The sequence below is a fragment of the Chiloscyllium plagiosum genome, chromosome 16 (assembly GCF_004010195.1).
Source record: "Chiloscyllium plagiosum isolate BGI_BamShark_2017 chromosome 16, ASM401019v2, whole genome shotgun sequence".
In the NCBI taxonomy this organism is placed as follows: domain Eukaryota; kingdom Metazoa; phylum Chordata; class Chondrichthyes; order Orectolobiformes; family Hemiscylliidae; genus Chiloscyllium; species Chiloscyllium plagiosum.
Window position 1 is genome coordinate 13,586,554 of NC_057725.1, and position 11,909 is coordinate 13,598,462.

At 41.0% G+C, this 11,909-nt stretch overlaps 1 protein-coding gene across 5 annotated transcripts in view; it reads right to left on the reverse strand.

The window, feature by feature from the left end:
* The window catches only part of lrp4 (low density lipoprotein receptor-related protein 4), a 399,766-nt gene that overhangs the window by 25,558 nt on the left and 362,299 nt on the right, over positions 1–11,909 (reverse strand). For all 5 annotated transcript variants that reach the window (XM_043705467.1, XM_043705466.1, XM_043705468.1 and 2 more), the window contains exons 35-37: positions 7,284–7,354; positions 3,740–3,827; positions 1,609–1,750 (exon numbers count right to left, since the gene is read on the reverse strand). In XM_043705467.1, coding sequence (XP_043561402.1) covers positions 1,609–1,750; positions 3,740–3,827; positions 7,284–7,354 — 301 coding nt within the window. The remainder of the gene's footprint in view (positions 1–1,608; positions 1,751–3,739; positions 3,828–7,283; positions 7,355–11,909) is intronic.

Here is an 11,909-nt window from a genome sequence, read left to right on the forward strand (position 1 = left end):
CACCCCCTCTCCGGCCTATCACCCTCACCTTAACCTCCTTCCACCTATCGCATTCCCAACGTCCCTTCCCCAAGTCCCTCCGCCATACCTTTTATCTTAGCCTGCTTGGCACACTCTCCTCATTCCTGAAGAAGGGCTTATACCCGAAACGTCGATTCTCCTGCTCCTTGGATGCTGCCTGACCTGCTGCGCTTTTCCAGCAACACATTTTTCAGCTCTTATCCCCAGCGTCTGCAGTCCTTACTTTCTCCTACTGTATTCGCTGTGCACATTGTAGTCTCCTCTACATTGGGGAGGTGAAGTATAGACTGGGTGATCACTTTGCAGAACGCCTATTTTCTATCTGCAAATATGACCCTGAGTTTCCAGTTGCCTGCCACTTCAACACCCCATCCTGTTCCCCGACCAATATCTCTGTCTCAGGCTTGTTCCAGCGAAGCTCAGCGTAAGCTGGAAGAACAACACATCTTTCTGCTCGGGAACACTGCAATGTTCTGGATTAACATCGGGTTCAATAATTTTACAGCCTGAATATCTTCTTCCATGTCTACCTCCAACACACACACACCAAGCATTCTCACCATGTGGGCTGCTGCCACTAACAACCTATTGTTAGCCATGAACAGTCACCATTAGCATTTATTCATTTGGCCATGCTGACTATTACCTATTTCTTTGTCTGTCCAACAATTTTTCTCCTTCTCTGGACTCCATCTATCACTTACTCCTCCCCCCTCCCTCCAATCTATCTTCAGCATTTATACCATCCTTTTCCTCACTGCAACCAGTTCTGAGTAAGGGTCATTGGACCCGAAAACGTTAACTCTGCTTTCTCTGCACCTGCTGAGTTTCTGAGTAATTTCTGTTTCTGTCTCAGATTGTCAGCATCTGCAATTCTTATTAATTGTTCATCATTATCACCGCTGATCATTCCAACTGTGATGATCTTCAATTTTAACTTCTTTGCTTCCTTATTCCTTCTTTAAATCAACCTGAAAATTCTTCCATAACAAGCCAATAACAGGTAGGAAGACTAGGGAAGATTCTTGGTTGGCCTCCGAACGGGAAGAGATTGGATCCTCCACCATCACTGTCTATAGGTCCAGATACAACATCCCTGTCTAAGAATACCCGTCACCACAGCAGCTTGGACTTCCTAAGCAAAACTCTAACACTACTCATCAATGCTTCCTCATTTACTTTTTTTTTGGTTTTCTTTTGCAATTCTGGCATCCTGAGCAACACATTGGTTATTGACTTTGAACTTTTTTTTTCCAAATGAGGATTTTGATAAATTAGAAATCCTAATTGCATCTTACTTCTTCCTTCCCTTTTTGAGATCCAGAAGCACTCTTACACGGGACTGAACGGCTTTTGTCCAACCAACATCAGGTTCAATCACCCTTTAATCTGTTATCCACCACCAATAAAGCATCCATGTTTCCAATCAACCCATTCATGTGCAAGCCTGTCAAGGGCATTGTAATAATACTAAAATGTGAGGGAGAGAGGGAAGGGATTAAATCAAACTGGAGTTGGAAGAGGAGATAAAGCACTCCTGCAGTGTCTACCTTGCTCTAAAAGCATCGATAGCATTAGTGACTTTACCTCTTTTTTATATCGGAGCTGATTATATATTGCTGGTTTCTGTACAGTTTCAATTTTCACTTCCTGTGTAGATGTACGGTATGACGGGTTGCTGTAGGTTAGGTTGCTCACAACCGGATCATTAAACTTTGACTTCTTATGCCTGAGAAACAAAGTGAAAGTTATTTGTTTGCAGAAAGAGATTTCATCCAGAAATCTGAAATTATCCAGCTGCAGCAATCTGATATCCAACTTGGATAAGGTGAAGCTTTTTCACAGTGGCTTGGTGCAGGATGGATATCTTACATTGCCACTTGGTATGTACACCTCAGTTGCAACCCAAACTGCAACATTCTACTAATGGCTTCCACAAAGAAAGCATAGGGAGAGAGTTTCCATTTTGACATTCCAGCCATACGCTGGAAAGAGTTGGGAGTGTGGTGCAGGAAAAGCACAGCAGGTCAGGCAGCATCCGAGGAGCAGGAAAATCCGAGCAAAAACTCGTCATATGCTTGAAGAAGACTGGAACATTTTGCATCTCAGCTAGTGGTCACTGGATTATTTTACTGAACAGAAAATCATTGAAGCATGCACATAATTTCATACTATGCTCTTCAGACAGCAGCACCTCCTAGCTTCAGAAAAAGACTCAACATATTTTAGGAGCTGCCTGCCAATCATGTCAGAGACATGTTCTCCTTTAATTTAAACCTAACAGTTTACAATATGGTCGTATAACTGGCATTAGATCTTCATGAGCATTTCTGTTCTAAGGACATCACAGATTAAAAACACATACGGTAATGCAAAGACAGCAGTTTATACTGAGGGAACTGATATAATTTGCTTTCAATTCAAAGTTTAAACAGAAGATCTCACTCCACTTCTCAATATCCAAAAATAGAACCTACTGATGTCTCAGCAGACTATGTCAGCTTGAAATATTACACTTCATTTGCAATAAGTCACATTTGATCATCTATCACTGAAATCACACTAACATTAAGTCAATTAAGTCATGCTGTTGCAATTATCATTTTGCTGTTTCACTCTCAGTGCTGTTGCCCACTGTGTGCTCTTTGCATTTCTGAACATGTCAGCACTGCCTTTAACACCCCAATTTTAGTTGAGTCCTATTAGTGATGTTCAGATCCCACTTTCCACTGAGCACTAGCCTGGAACCCTTTAAAATGTTGTTCTAAGGAAAATGATGCCCTCTGCTCTCTGACTACAGCATTAGGGATTACTGCAGTTACACCACAAAAGAGTTGGACTAGCTGTCACACATTAGAAGGGTTGCATTTGTCAAAAAGAGCTGTTTGTAAGTTATATTATTGATCTCTGTTAAGAAGTATAATTTTGTACACATGTAGCTAGCAACAGGTTCTGTCAAACTTGAATTTTTAACAATAAAAGAGCATAATTAGGGTCAATGGGATTTATATATTTTATTTATAAATACTTTCACAAGTGTCAGTGTTGAGACTTTACACACTTTTACATTTTAACATCCACAACCTTTTTTTCCCACCACTGGACAGTGGGTGCTTAAGAACTGCCCTCAATTAAATCGTGATCATGGAAGCTTTTAACGCATGCAAAACCAGTCATCACTGCCCATTTCTTGGGAGTGAGAAAGACCAACACAAGTCAAAACACTCGCTCCTTCCCTTCCATGTATGTAATAATGGATATTATGTTTAAATTTTGCAGCAGGTTTACACCTTATATGGCTGTATCAGGGTGTTTTAATGTACAACACTGCAGTAACTGAAACAATTGCATGCCTCGTGTGAATACAATTCAGAGTGTGAAAGCAGAGTGTGTTAAAACATTATTCTATCAAAGGAGGGGCTGCTGGTGTTTCAATGAGATCATGTTTATCTAATACACAGATTACACCATCACTACAAGGTCTAAAATGGGTCAGGAAGATGGCTCATCACTGACAATTTCAGAATGGACAGTCTGTCCAGTCTTTTCAATACAGAATGCACTTCTTGGGCTACATGAATTAATCTATACATGAACTGAACCACAAGGTGGTGAAACAGGGAGACCTGAAGCTTCATTTTTGAGAACCTACAGTGTGCACTGCTTACAACATATGTTCAAAATTCAGGATGTTTCAAAGAAGAAAAAAATACAATACCTGTATATGATGACTGCAGCGATGAGAATCAATATGGCCAATATTGACAAGACTGCTCCAATGATGTAACTTATGTGCAGTCCTTCACCTGCAATGGTTATAAAGCCAGTTAGTCAGAATGAAATGAAATGCAATGCTATAGTCTGACTGGAATGATTATTGTTGCAGAATAATACGTAAAAATAAAATTAGAAAATTCAAAAGTAGTTTCCAATTGCATTATAAAGATTTAATACAGATTCACTGCTTCAAATTTTGTTCACCGAGAGCTAACAGTAATCTCTGAACCACAGTTAACTTGTTTCTTCCTTACTAATATTCTTTCATGAATAGAAACACTAACAATGTTCATATTGTAAATACATACGGAAATTCAGCTGGGCAGTACTACGTATGATTATAAACATAGCTTTAAGGATGTTGGGTAAGCAGGTGAATTGCACTTTGAAGGTCGAGCTGCACTGTAGGTGGAGAGTGTTCTGCATTGGTTATATCTGGGCTTGTGCCCATAATTGACCACACAGATTGACTGTTAGAAAAGGCATCACGGAAATATGGAGGAACGTTTATTTCACACAGCCACAAAAAGACTGGAAGAGAGATTTGGAGTTCCTCTTAAGTACTTTTAGGAAGTCTTTGGCAAACTTATGGGGTCAAGTTCCTATTCCTCCCACAGCCATTTGGAGTAGTCCTGGCAAATATAAATCCCACCACTACCCCTTCCACTAATAAAAATACAGAGAGGATAATCTTAGAACAAAAAAGCTTCCGAGAATTTTAATTTGATTACTCCGTGATTTCCAGCCCCGCCATATCACAATTGTTCTCTGTTTTCAATTGAATCAATAATACGTAGCACTATAAATCAGGTAGTTATTCGACACTCCCCTATTTTCAACGAAGCAGCTTTTGCTTTGTAATGATGACCGAGATACACTACTGCAGATGGACTACTGTGTGCTGACAGCTGTTTAAACTTTATTCATGAGAAACATTTACAATGAAGCTACATGATCTGCTGGACTGCTCCTTATATTCATCAGCAAAGATGTCTGGTGATAATTGGCTCCCTAACATTTATAATTGCACCAGCCTTCACATTGGAATTTAGCATTGTCTGAGCTGAGGGGAGACAAACAGGATACTGTAAATTGGTGCTGTCCAATCACCGCACCCGAAAAAAATCACACAGCAATCAAACTATTCATACCTTCTGAGAAATGGGATTTATGTGACCAAGCAATATTGTTAGACCTTAAGATCTAAGAGCGGTATGAGGCCATTTGGCCCATCAGGTCTGCTCCGTCATTCAGTCGTGACTGATTTGTTTCTCAACCCTATTCTCCTACCTTCTCCCCATAACCCTTTGTCCCCTTACAAACCAACAGCCTATCTATTTCTGTCTTAAATACATTCATTGATTGCCCTCCATATCCTTCTGCAATAATGACTTCCACAGATTAACCACTCTTAGGCTATGCCCTCTGGTCCTTGTCTCTCCTACTAGAGGAAACATCTTCTCCATGTCCACTCTATCAAGTTACTCGGTAATCTGTAAGTTTTAATTAGATCCTACCTCATCCTTCTAAACTCCATCGACCTTATACATCCCCATCAGTCCCTCTGTGCTTCAGATTTCCGAAGCCTTTCCCATTTAGAAAATAGCCTACACCTCTATTCTCCCTAACAATGTGCATACCCTCACACTTTCCCACATTCTATGCCACCTTTACTTCTTTGCCTACTCTCCTAGCCTGTTCAAGTCTTCTGCAGCCTCCCTGCTTCCTCAACACTATCTGTCCCTCCACCTATTTTTGTGTCATCTGCAAACCTGGCAACAATGCCCTCAGTTCCTTCATCAACTTTGTTAATGAGCAACATTAATAGTTGTGGTCCTAACACAGATTCCTGAGGAAGTCAGTAAATCACTGCCATCCTGAAAAGGTCCCCTGTATCCGTACACTCTGCCTTCTGCCATTCAGTTAATCCTCTATCCATGCCAGTATCTTGCCCCCACACTATGGTTCTTATCCGACTTGGCAGCCTCCTGTGTGGCACCTTGTCAAAGGCCTTCTGAAAATCCAAATAGCTCATTTCCACTGGCTCTCCTTTGTTGAACTTGCTCATTACCTTCTCAAAGAATTCTAACAGGCATAACCTCCCACTGACAATGCTGTGCTGACTCAGTCATATTTATCATGACCTTCTGAGTATTCTACAATCTCATCCGTAATAATGGACTCTAAAATATTACCAGAGATCAGGAAAAGCGGCCTATAGTATCCTGTCTTCCGCCTCCTTCCCTCCTTGAACAGAATGGGTGAATTGGCCAAGTTAAATTGCCCGTAGTGTTAAGTGAAGGGGTAAATGTAGGGGAATGGGTCTGGGTGGGTTGCGCTTCGGCGGGTCGGTGTGGACTTGTTGGGCCGAAGGGCCTGTTTCCACACTGTAAATAATCTAAAAAAAAGAATATTACATTAACTATTTCCCAGTCCCCTTGGGATCCTCCCTGGCTCCAGTGATTCCTGAAAGATCACCACCAATGCCTTTACAACCTCCACAGCTATCTGCTTCAGAACTCCGTGTTGTGATGAGTGAGATACATTGTCATGAATATGATACACTGAATCAAATTATGGTTTTCATCTAAACTCAATCGATACAGCGAAACACAATCACGTTCTTTGTCCCTGGAAAATTCACTCATTCTCCAGTGTGAAGGTACTCCACCTAGTGGTCTGGTTGAGAAAAGAATTAAATGCAAAACAACTAGCTTTTCATAAAGCACCTTTAATCTCTGTTTAAAGACGTTCGGACAGGTTACCAGTCAGGATTAGCAGTATCCTGCTCACCCAATTAGCAGATGGGTGGGCACAGGGATGAAGTGGCATTTTAAACTGTTTCAAAACCCATCAACGAGCAACAAAACAGTTTAAGGACTAATGAAACGCTGCTAATGAAAGACAAAAATTATGGTCATGACCTTCTAGTTTCAGAGGTAGTGGGCCAGGGAGGAGGAGCACAACTTCATGAGGGCCGCTCAACCCATCACGTCTGCTCCGCATTTCTCAACCCCACTGTCCTGCCTTCATGAGGTGGGAGTGGGACATCCCAGAATACCTCTGCTGAATTAAATTTGGTTCGTGACCATTTAAGGGCTCAGCTTTGGGTATCTCAGCTGCAGACAGAATGAGGAAGAATCAGCCCAATCGACTGGTAATCAAGTTGTTTGTGAAGGGCTTCAGGGTGTTTATAACATGAAAGAGCTTTTTAGATGCTAATTGTTGCTCCTTCAACACTAGTGGGCCCACGATCTTGGACCTCTTGATCCAAAGGCTTTGGGGAAGTACTTTCACCACACGGACTGCAACAGATCACAATGCCTCACCAACACCCTTTGCAAAGGCAAGTAAAGACAGACAATAAGCACTGGCCATCCTAGTACTGTCCATATTCACAGAATAGAATTCTAGAAAATGAGAAATAATCACTGTTAAACAAGAAAAGATCTTTTCAGCCTAATGCCATAGTGCAGGAAACATACCATTTATCGCAGGCAACACTTGGTTTACACTCTCCTCGCAGAGACCCTGACTTGCATCTTTCTGAGAACAGCTAGAGACAAAACACTGTTTTTAGCAATTGACATGAAACTCATTGACATAACTGCTGTAAAACTCAATCTTTCAATTAGTACCAGTCTTGCACCATTAAATAATCCTTATCCTGAACGGTTAATGGTTCCATAAAATGATTTAATGAGTGATCAATCATTCATCTGTGATAGTTACATAAGTTTTTGGAATATAAAAATAACATTTCAATATATCATCAACGATCAAACACATGCCATGCAACTTCATTAATAAAATAACACAAGAGAATTTCATTCTCTTCGCTATTTGTTGAACTTGACTTACCAAAGAGGGTTACACAGCTAGAAAATAGCCTTGTCCACAAATATCAGGTTATCACACTGTTGTCGATATCACCACAGACTTGGGTACCTTCACGTACCAATACAGTAACTGCAAGCTGGAACCTATTATGATGCGGAGGTGCTGGTGTTGGACTGGAGTGGACAAAGTCGGAAATCACACAACACCAGGTGATGAAGGAGCAGGGCTCCAAAAGCTTGTGATTTCAAAAAAACCTGTTGGACTATAACCTGGTGTTGTGTGACTTCTGACCATGTGAATTATGACCAATTGTTGATTCAGCTGAAATCAGCTTGAAACAGGAAAAGAATGATCATTGATCATACTGGGGTGTTTTTTGATGAGGTGTAGCCTTTCCTGTGAGCCTGCAGGAACATCGCAATGGGCTTCAGGCAAACTATGGCAAGTAATTTGGAAGGTCTAATTACAATTTAACATCGGGGTGGCACAGTTGCTCAGTGGTTAGCATTGCTGCTTCACAGCACTAGGATGCCAGGTTCAATTCCAGCCTTGGGCGACTGTCTGTGTGGAGTTTGCACGTTCTCCCTGTGTCTGTGTGGGTTTCCTCCGGGTGCTCCGGTTTCCTCCCACAGTCCAAAGATGTGCAGGCCAGGTGAATTGGTGATGCTAAATTGCCCGTAGTGTTAGGTCAATTAGTCAGAGGGAAATGGGTCTGGATGGGTTACTCTTCGGAGGGTCAGTGTGGATTGGTTGTGCCGAAGGGCCTGTTTCCACACTGTAGGGAATCTAATCTAATCTTGCTAGAAAAGTCTTGAATTCCTGATATCAAAAATAATCATTAAAATCACAATGGTTAATACTTTAGTTTTAAATCACACAAACAGAAATAGCATCTGTGGTACCTGTAGCTATCGAATAACTTACAAGATCCCCCTCTACTTGAGGACAAAACAGGTCTTCTTTCTAAATATACTTTTAAAAATGTTTACATTGCTAACGAGAACATACCTCCAATGCACTGTATGACGACTACTCTTAACACTTTCAGCTACTGCATTAGCTCAATGTAACTATTATTTATGGCAGTTACATTATTTTAGCTTTCTTGATGTGGCACAAACCTGCTTACTGGGACTGGGATTCAGCTTGGATTTATGATGTTTTCAACAATTTCTTTTCTCAATGAGGAAAGAATGCGGTGGCATGGCAGCTCAGTTACTCAGTGGTTAGCACAGCTGCCTCAGAGCACCAGGCATCTGGGTCTGATTCTAGCCTCACTCTGTGTGGAGTTTGCACATTCTCCCTGTGTCGGCATGTGTTTCCCCCGGGTGCTCTGGTTTCCACCCACAATCCAAGGATGTGGAGGTTAGGTGAATTGGCCATGCTAAATTGCCCCATAGTGTTCAGGGATGTGTAGTTTAGGTGCATTAATCAGGGGTAAATGTAGAGTAATAGGGTAGGGGAATGGAGGGTCGGTGTGGACTTGTTGGGCCAAATGGCCTGTTTCCACACTGTAGGGATTCAATGATGAAGTCCTTGCACTGCTGGCAGTGGGCATTGTGAGCCTTTCTGGTGCTTACTCCTCGTGATCTAAAAGGACACTTTATGGATCTGCATAAATTACAGCAAATGTTTCAACTCTTAGCATACCCGTTCTCACTGCCCAACATCACTCTCATCTGATAGTGGATAAGATCTCAGTTTGTGATCAATATCAGTTGCGATAATATGAAATTGAGACTGTAACAACATGTCTCATACATTTGAGACACAGTCCTTTCACTGCTTAGCCTCCAGCACCTTAGGTACAAAGAGGAAGTAACTTTTTTTATTCTTTTGATTTTTTTTTGTAAAGGTTTCCCAGAATTGCTGTAACAATTACATTGACAGGATCACAGTGATATAAGTAGAACAAAATTCTGCAGTGCGATGCATCAGCTGAATCACAAATATAAGCCAACCAAGTGCTCTATTTTTAATTTCCAAAAGAAATTTGCAGAGATTTATTTCAACATATTGCCATTTCATACCAAGCAAGTCTTACGATTATTTTCAGTCTACCATTTTTTCCTTAAGCTTGAAAATTACAAAGAATCTGTGACGATACTATGGCTTTAAGAGATGTTTTTGCCCTTTTGTTTTTGAAGAGGGTTTTAAGACGGAGGTGCTGAGTTGTTTATTTGTGAGACCTTGGTTTTTTTAAAAAAAGTTGGAACAATAGAAGCAGTCTGAATGGGTGGGGTCAAGCTCCCACACAGCCAGGACTTTTAGGTTTAATTTTTCAGTAGCAGCTGTTGCTGGGTCTTGAAGCTAGGTTTGAAAGCTGCAGTACCCCTCTCCCTACTACTCTCTCTCTCTGTGTCTCTCTTTCAGACGTTTTTCTTGATGTTTTCCTCCTGGACTGAAGAACTGCATGTGAGACAATCTGTTTTACTGCATTTGTCTTTGCCAAGGATGTGTTGATGGTATGTTACTATATTGGAACAGTTATTGGTTAGTAGTTAAATAATCTATTATTCAATTAAGTTTTCCAATAGAATTAAGTTATTCCAATTCTTTTTTTTGCTGTATTTTAACTATAGTGTATAAATAAAGTGTGTTTTGCTTCAAGACTGGTAGTTTGACAAATTCAATTGCATCTGGAATGCAAAGCCAGGTACTTATCTATATATAAAAAAAGTTAGGGTCGAGGCTATCTTGTGAATATATTTTGAGGGAATTTGGTCTGGTCCGTAACAAATCTCCCTTTGCAGTATGAAGTTAAAAATCACACAACACCAGGTTATAGTCCAACAGGTTCAATTGGAAGCACACTAGCTTTCGGAGCGATGCTCCTTCATCAGGTAATAGTGGAGGGCTCAATCCTAACACAGAATCTATAGCAAAAATTTACAGTGTGATGTAACTGAAATTATACATTGAAAAATTGATTGTTAAGCCTTTCATCTGTTAAAAGAAGTGAAACTATCACTGCATTCTATGTGTAAGTCACAAAACCTTTTTTAAAGTTGCATTCTCGGATTAGCTGTTAACAATGGTGATAGCTAGACATTATCTAGCTATCACCATTGTTAACAGCCAACCCGAGAATGCAACTTTAAGAAAAAAAGGTTTTGTGATTTACACATGAAAGAAGTGAAACTATCACTGTATTCTAACAGATGAAAGGCTTAACAATCAATTTTTCAATGTATAATTTTAGTTATATCACACTGTAAATTTTTGCTATAGATTCTGTGTTACGATCGAGCCCTCCATTATCACCTGATGAAGGAGCATCGCTCCAAAAGCTAGTGTGCTTCCAATTAAACCTGTTGGACTATAACCTGGTGTTGTGTGATTTTTAACTTTGTACACCCCAGTCCAACACCGGCATCTCCAAATCATCCCTTTGCAGTAAGTGTGAGTGAATTACATATAAGTATCGCTCCATTTGAACTGCCAAATGAAAAGCAAGAGCGCTTGCTGTTTCTGCAGTAGTAATCTGGTTTGCAAATGACAATATAAATGCCCCAAAGCGAAGGCAAAGTGAGCAGACCCTTAATGGTAAATGGGTGGCCTTTACATAATTGCCTTCAGGTTAACTTGAATAAAATCAAAAGCTCCCTGCTTGTGAGAAGATTTGTAGCTCGGGTGCTCGTTGTTGTGGTTCTGTTCACCGAGCTGGGAATTTGTGTTGCAGACATTTCGTCCCCAGTCTAGGTGACATCCTCAGTGTTTGGGAGCCTCCTGTGAAGCGCTTCTGTGATGCTTCCTCCGGCATTTATAGTGGTTTGTATCTGCCGCTTCCGGTTGTCAGTTCCAGGTCGATGTGCTTATTGAATGAATCTGTGGATGAGTGCCATGCCTCTAGGAATTCCCTGGCTGTTCTCTGTTTGGCTTGTCCTATAATAGTAGTGTTGTCCCAGTCGAACTCACGTTGCTTGTCATCTGCGTGTGTGGCTACTAAGGATAGCTGGTATTGTCGTTTTGTGGCTAGTTGGTGTTCATGGGTGCGGATCATTAGCTGTCTTCCTGTTTGTCCTATGTAGTGTTTTGTGCAGTCCTTGCATGGGATTTTGTACACTACATTGGTTTTGCTCATGCTGGGTATCGGGTCCTTCGTTCTGGTGAGTTGTTGTCTGAGAGTGGCTGTTGGTTTGTGCTGTTATATGAGTCCTAGTGATTGCAGTAGCCTGGCTGTCAGTTCGGAAATGCTCTTGATGTATAGTAGTGTGGCTAGTCCTTTGGGTTGTGGCATGTCCTCATTCCATTGTCTTTCCCTTAGGCAT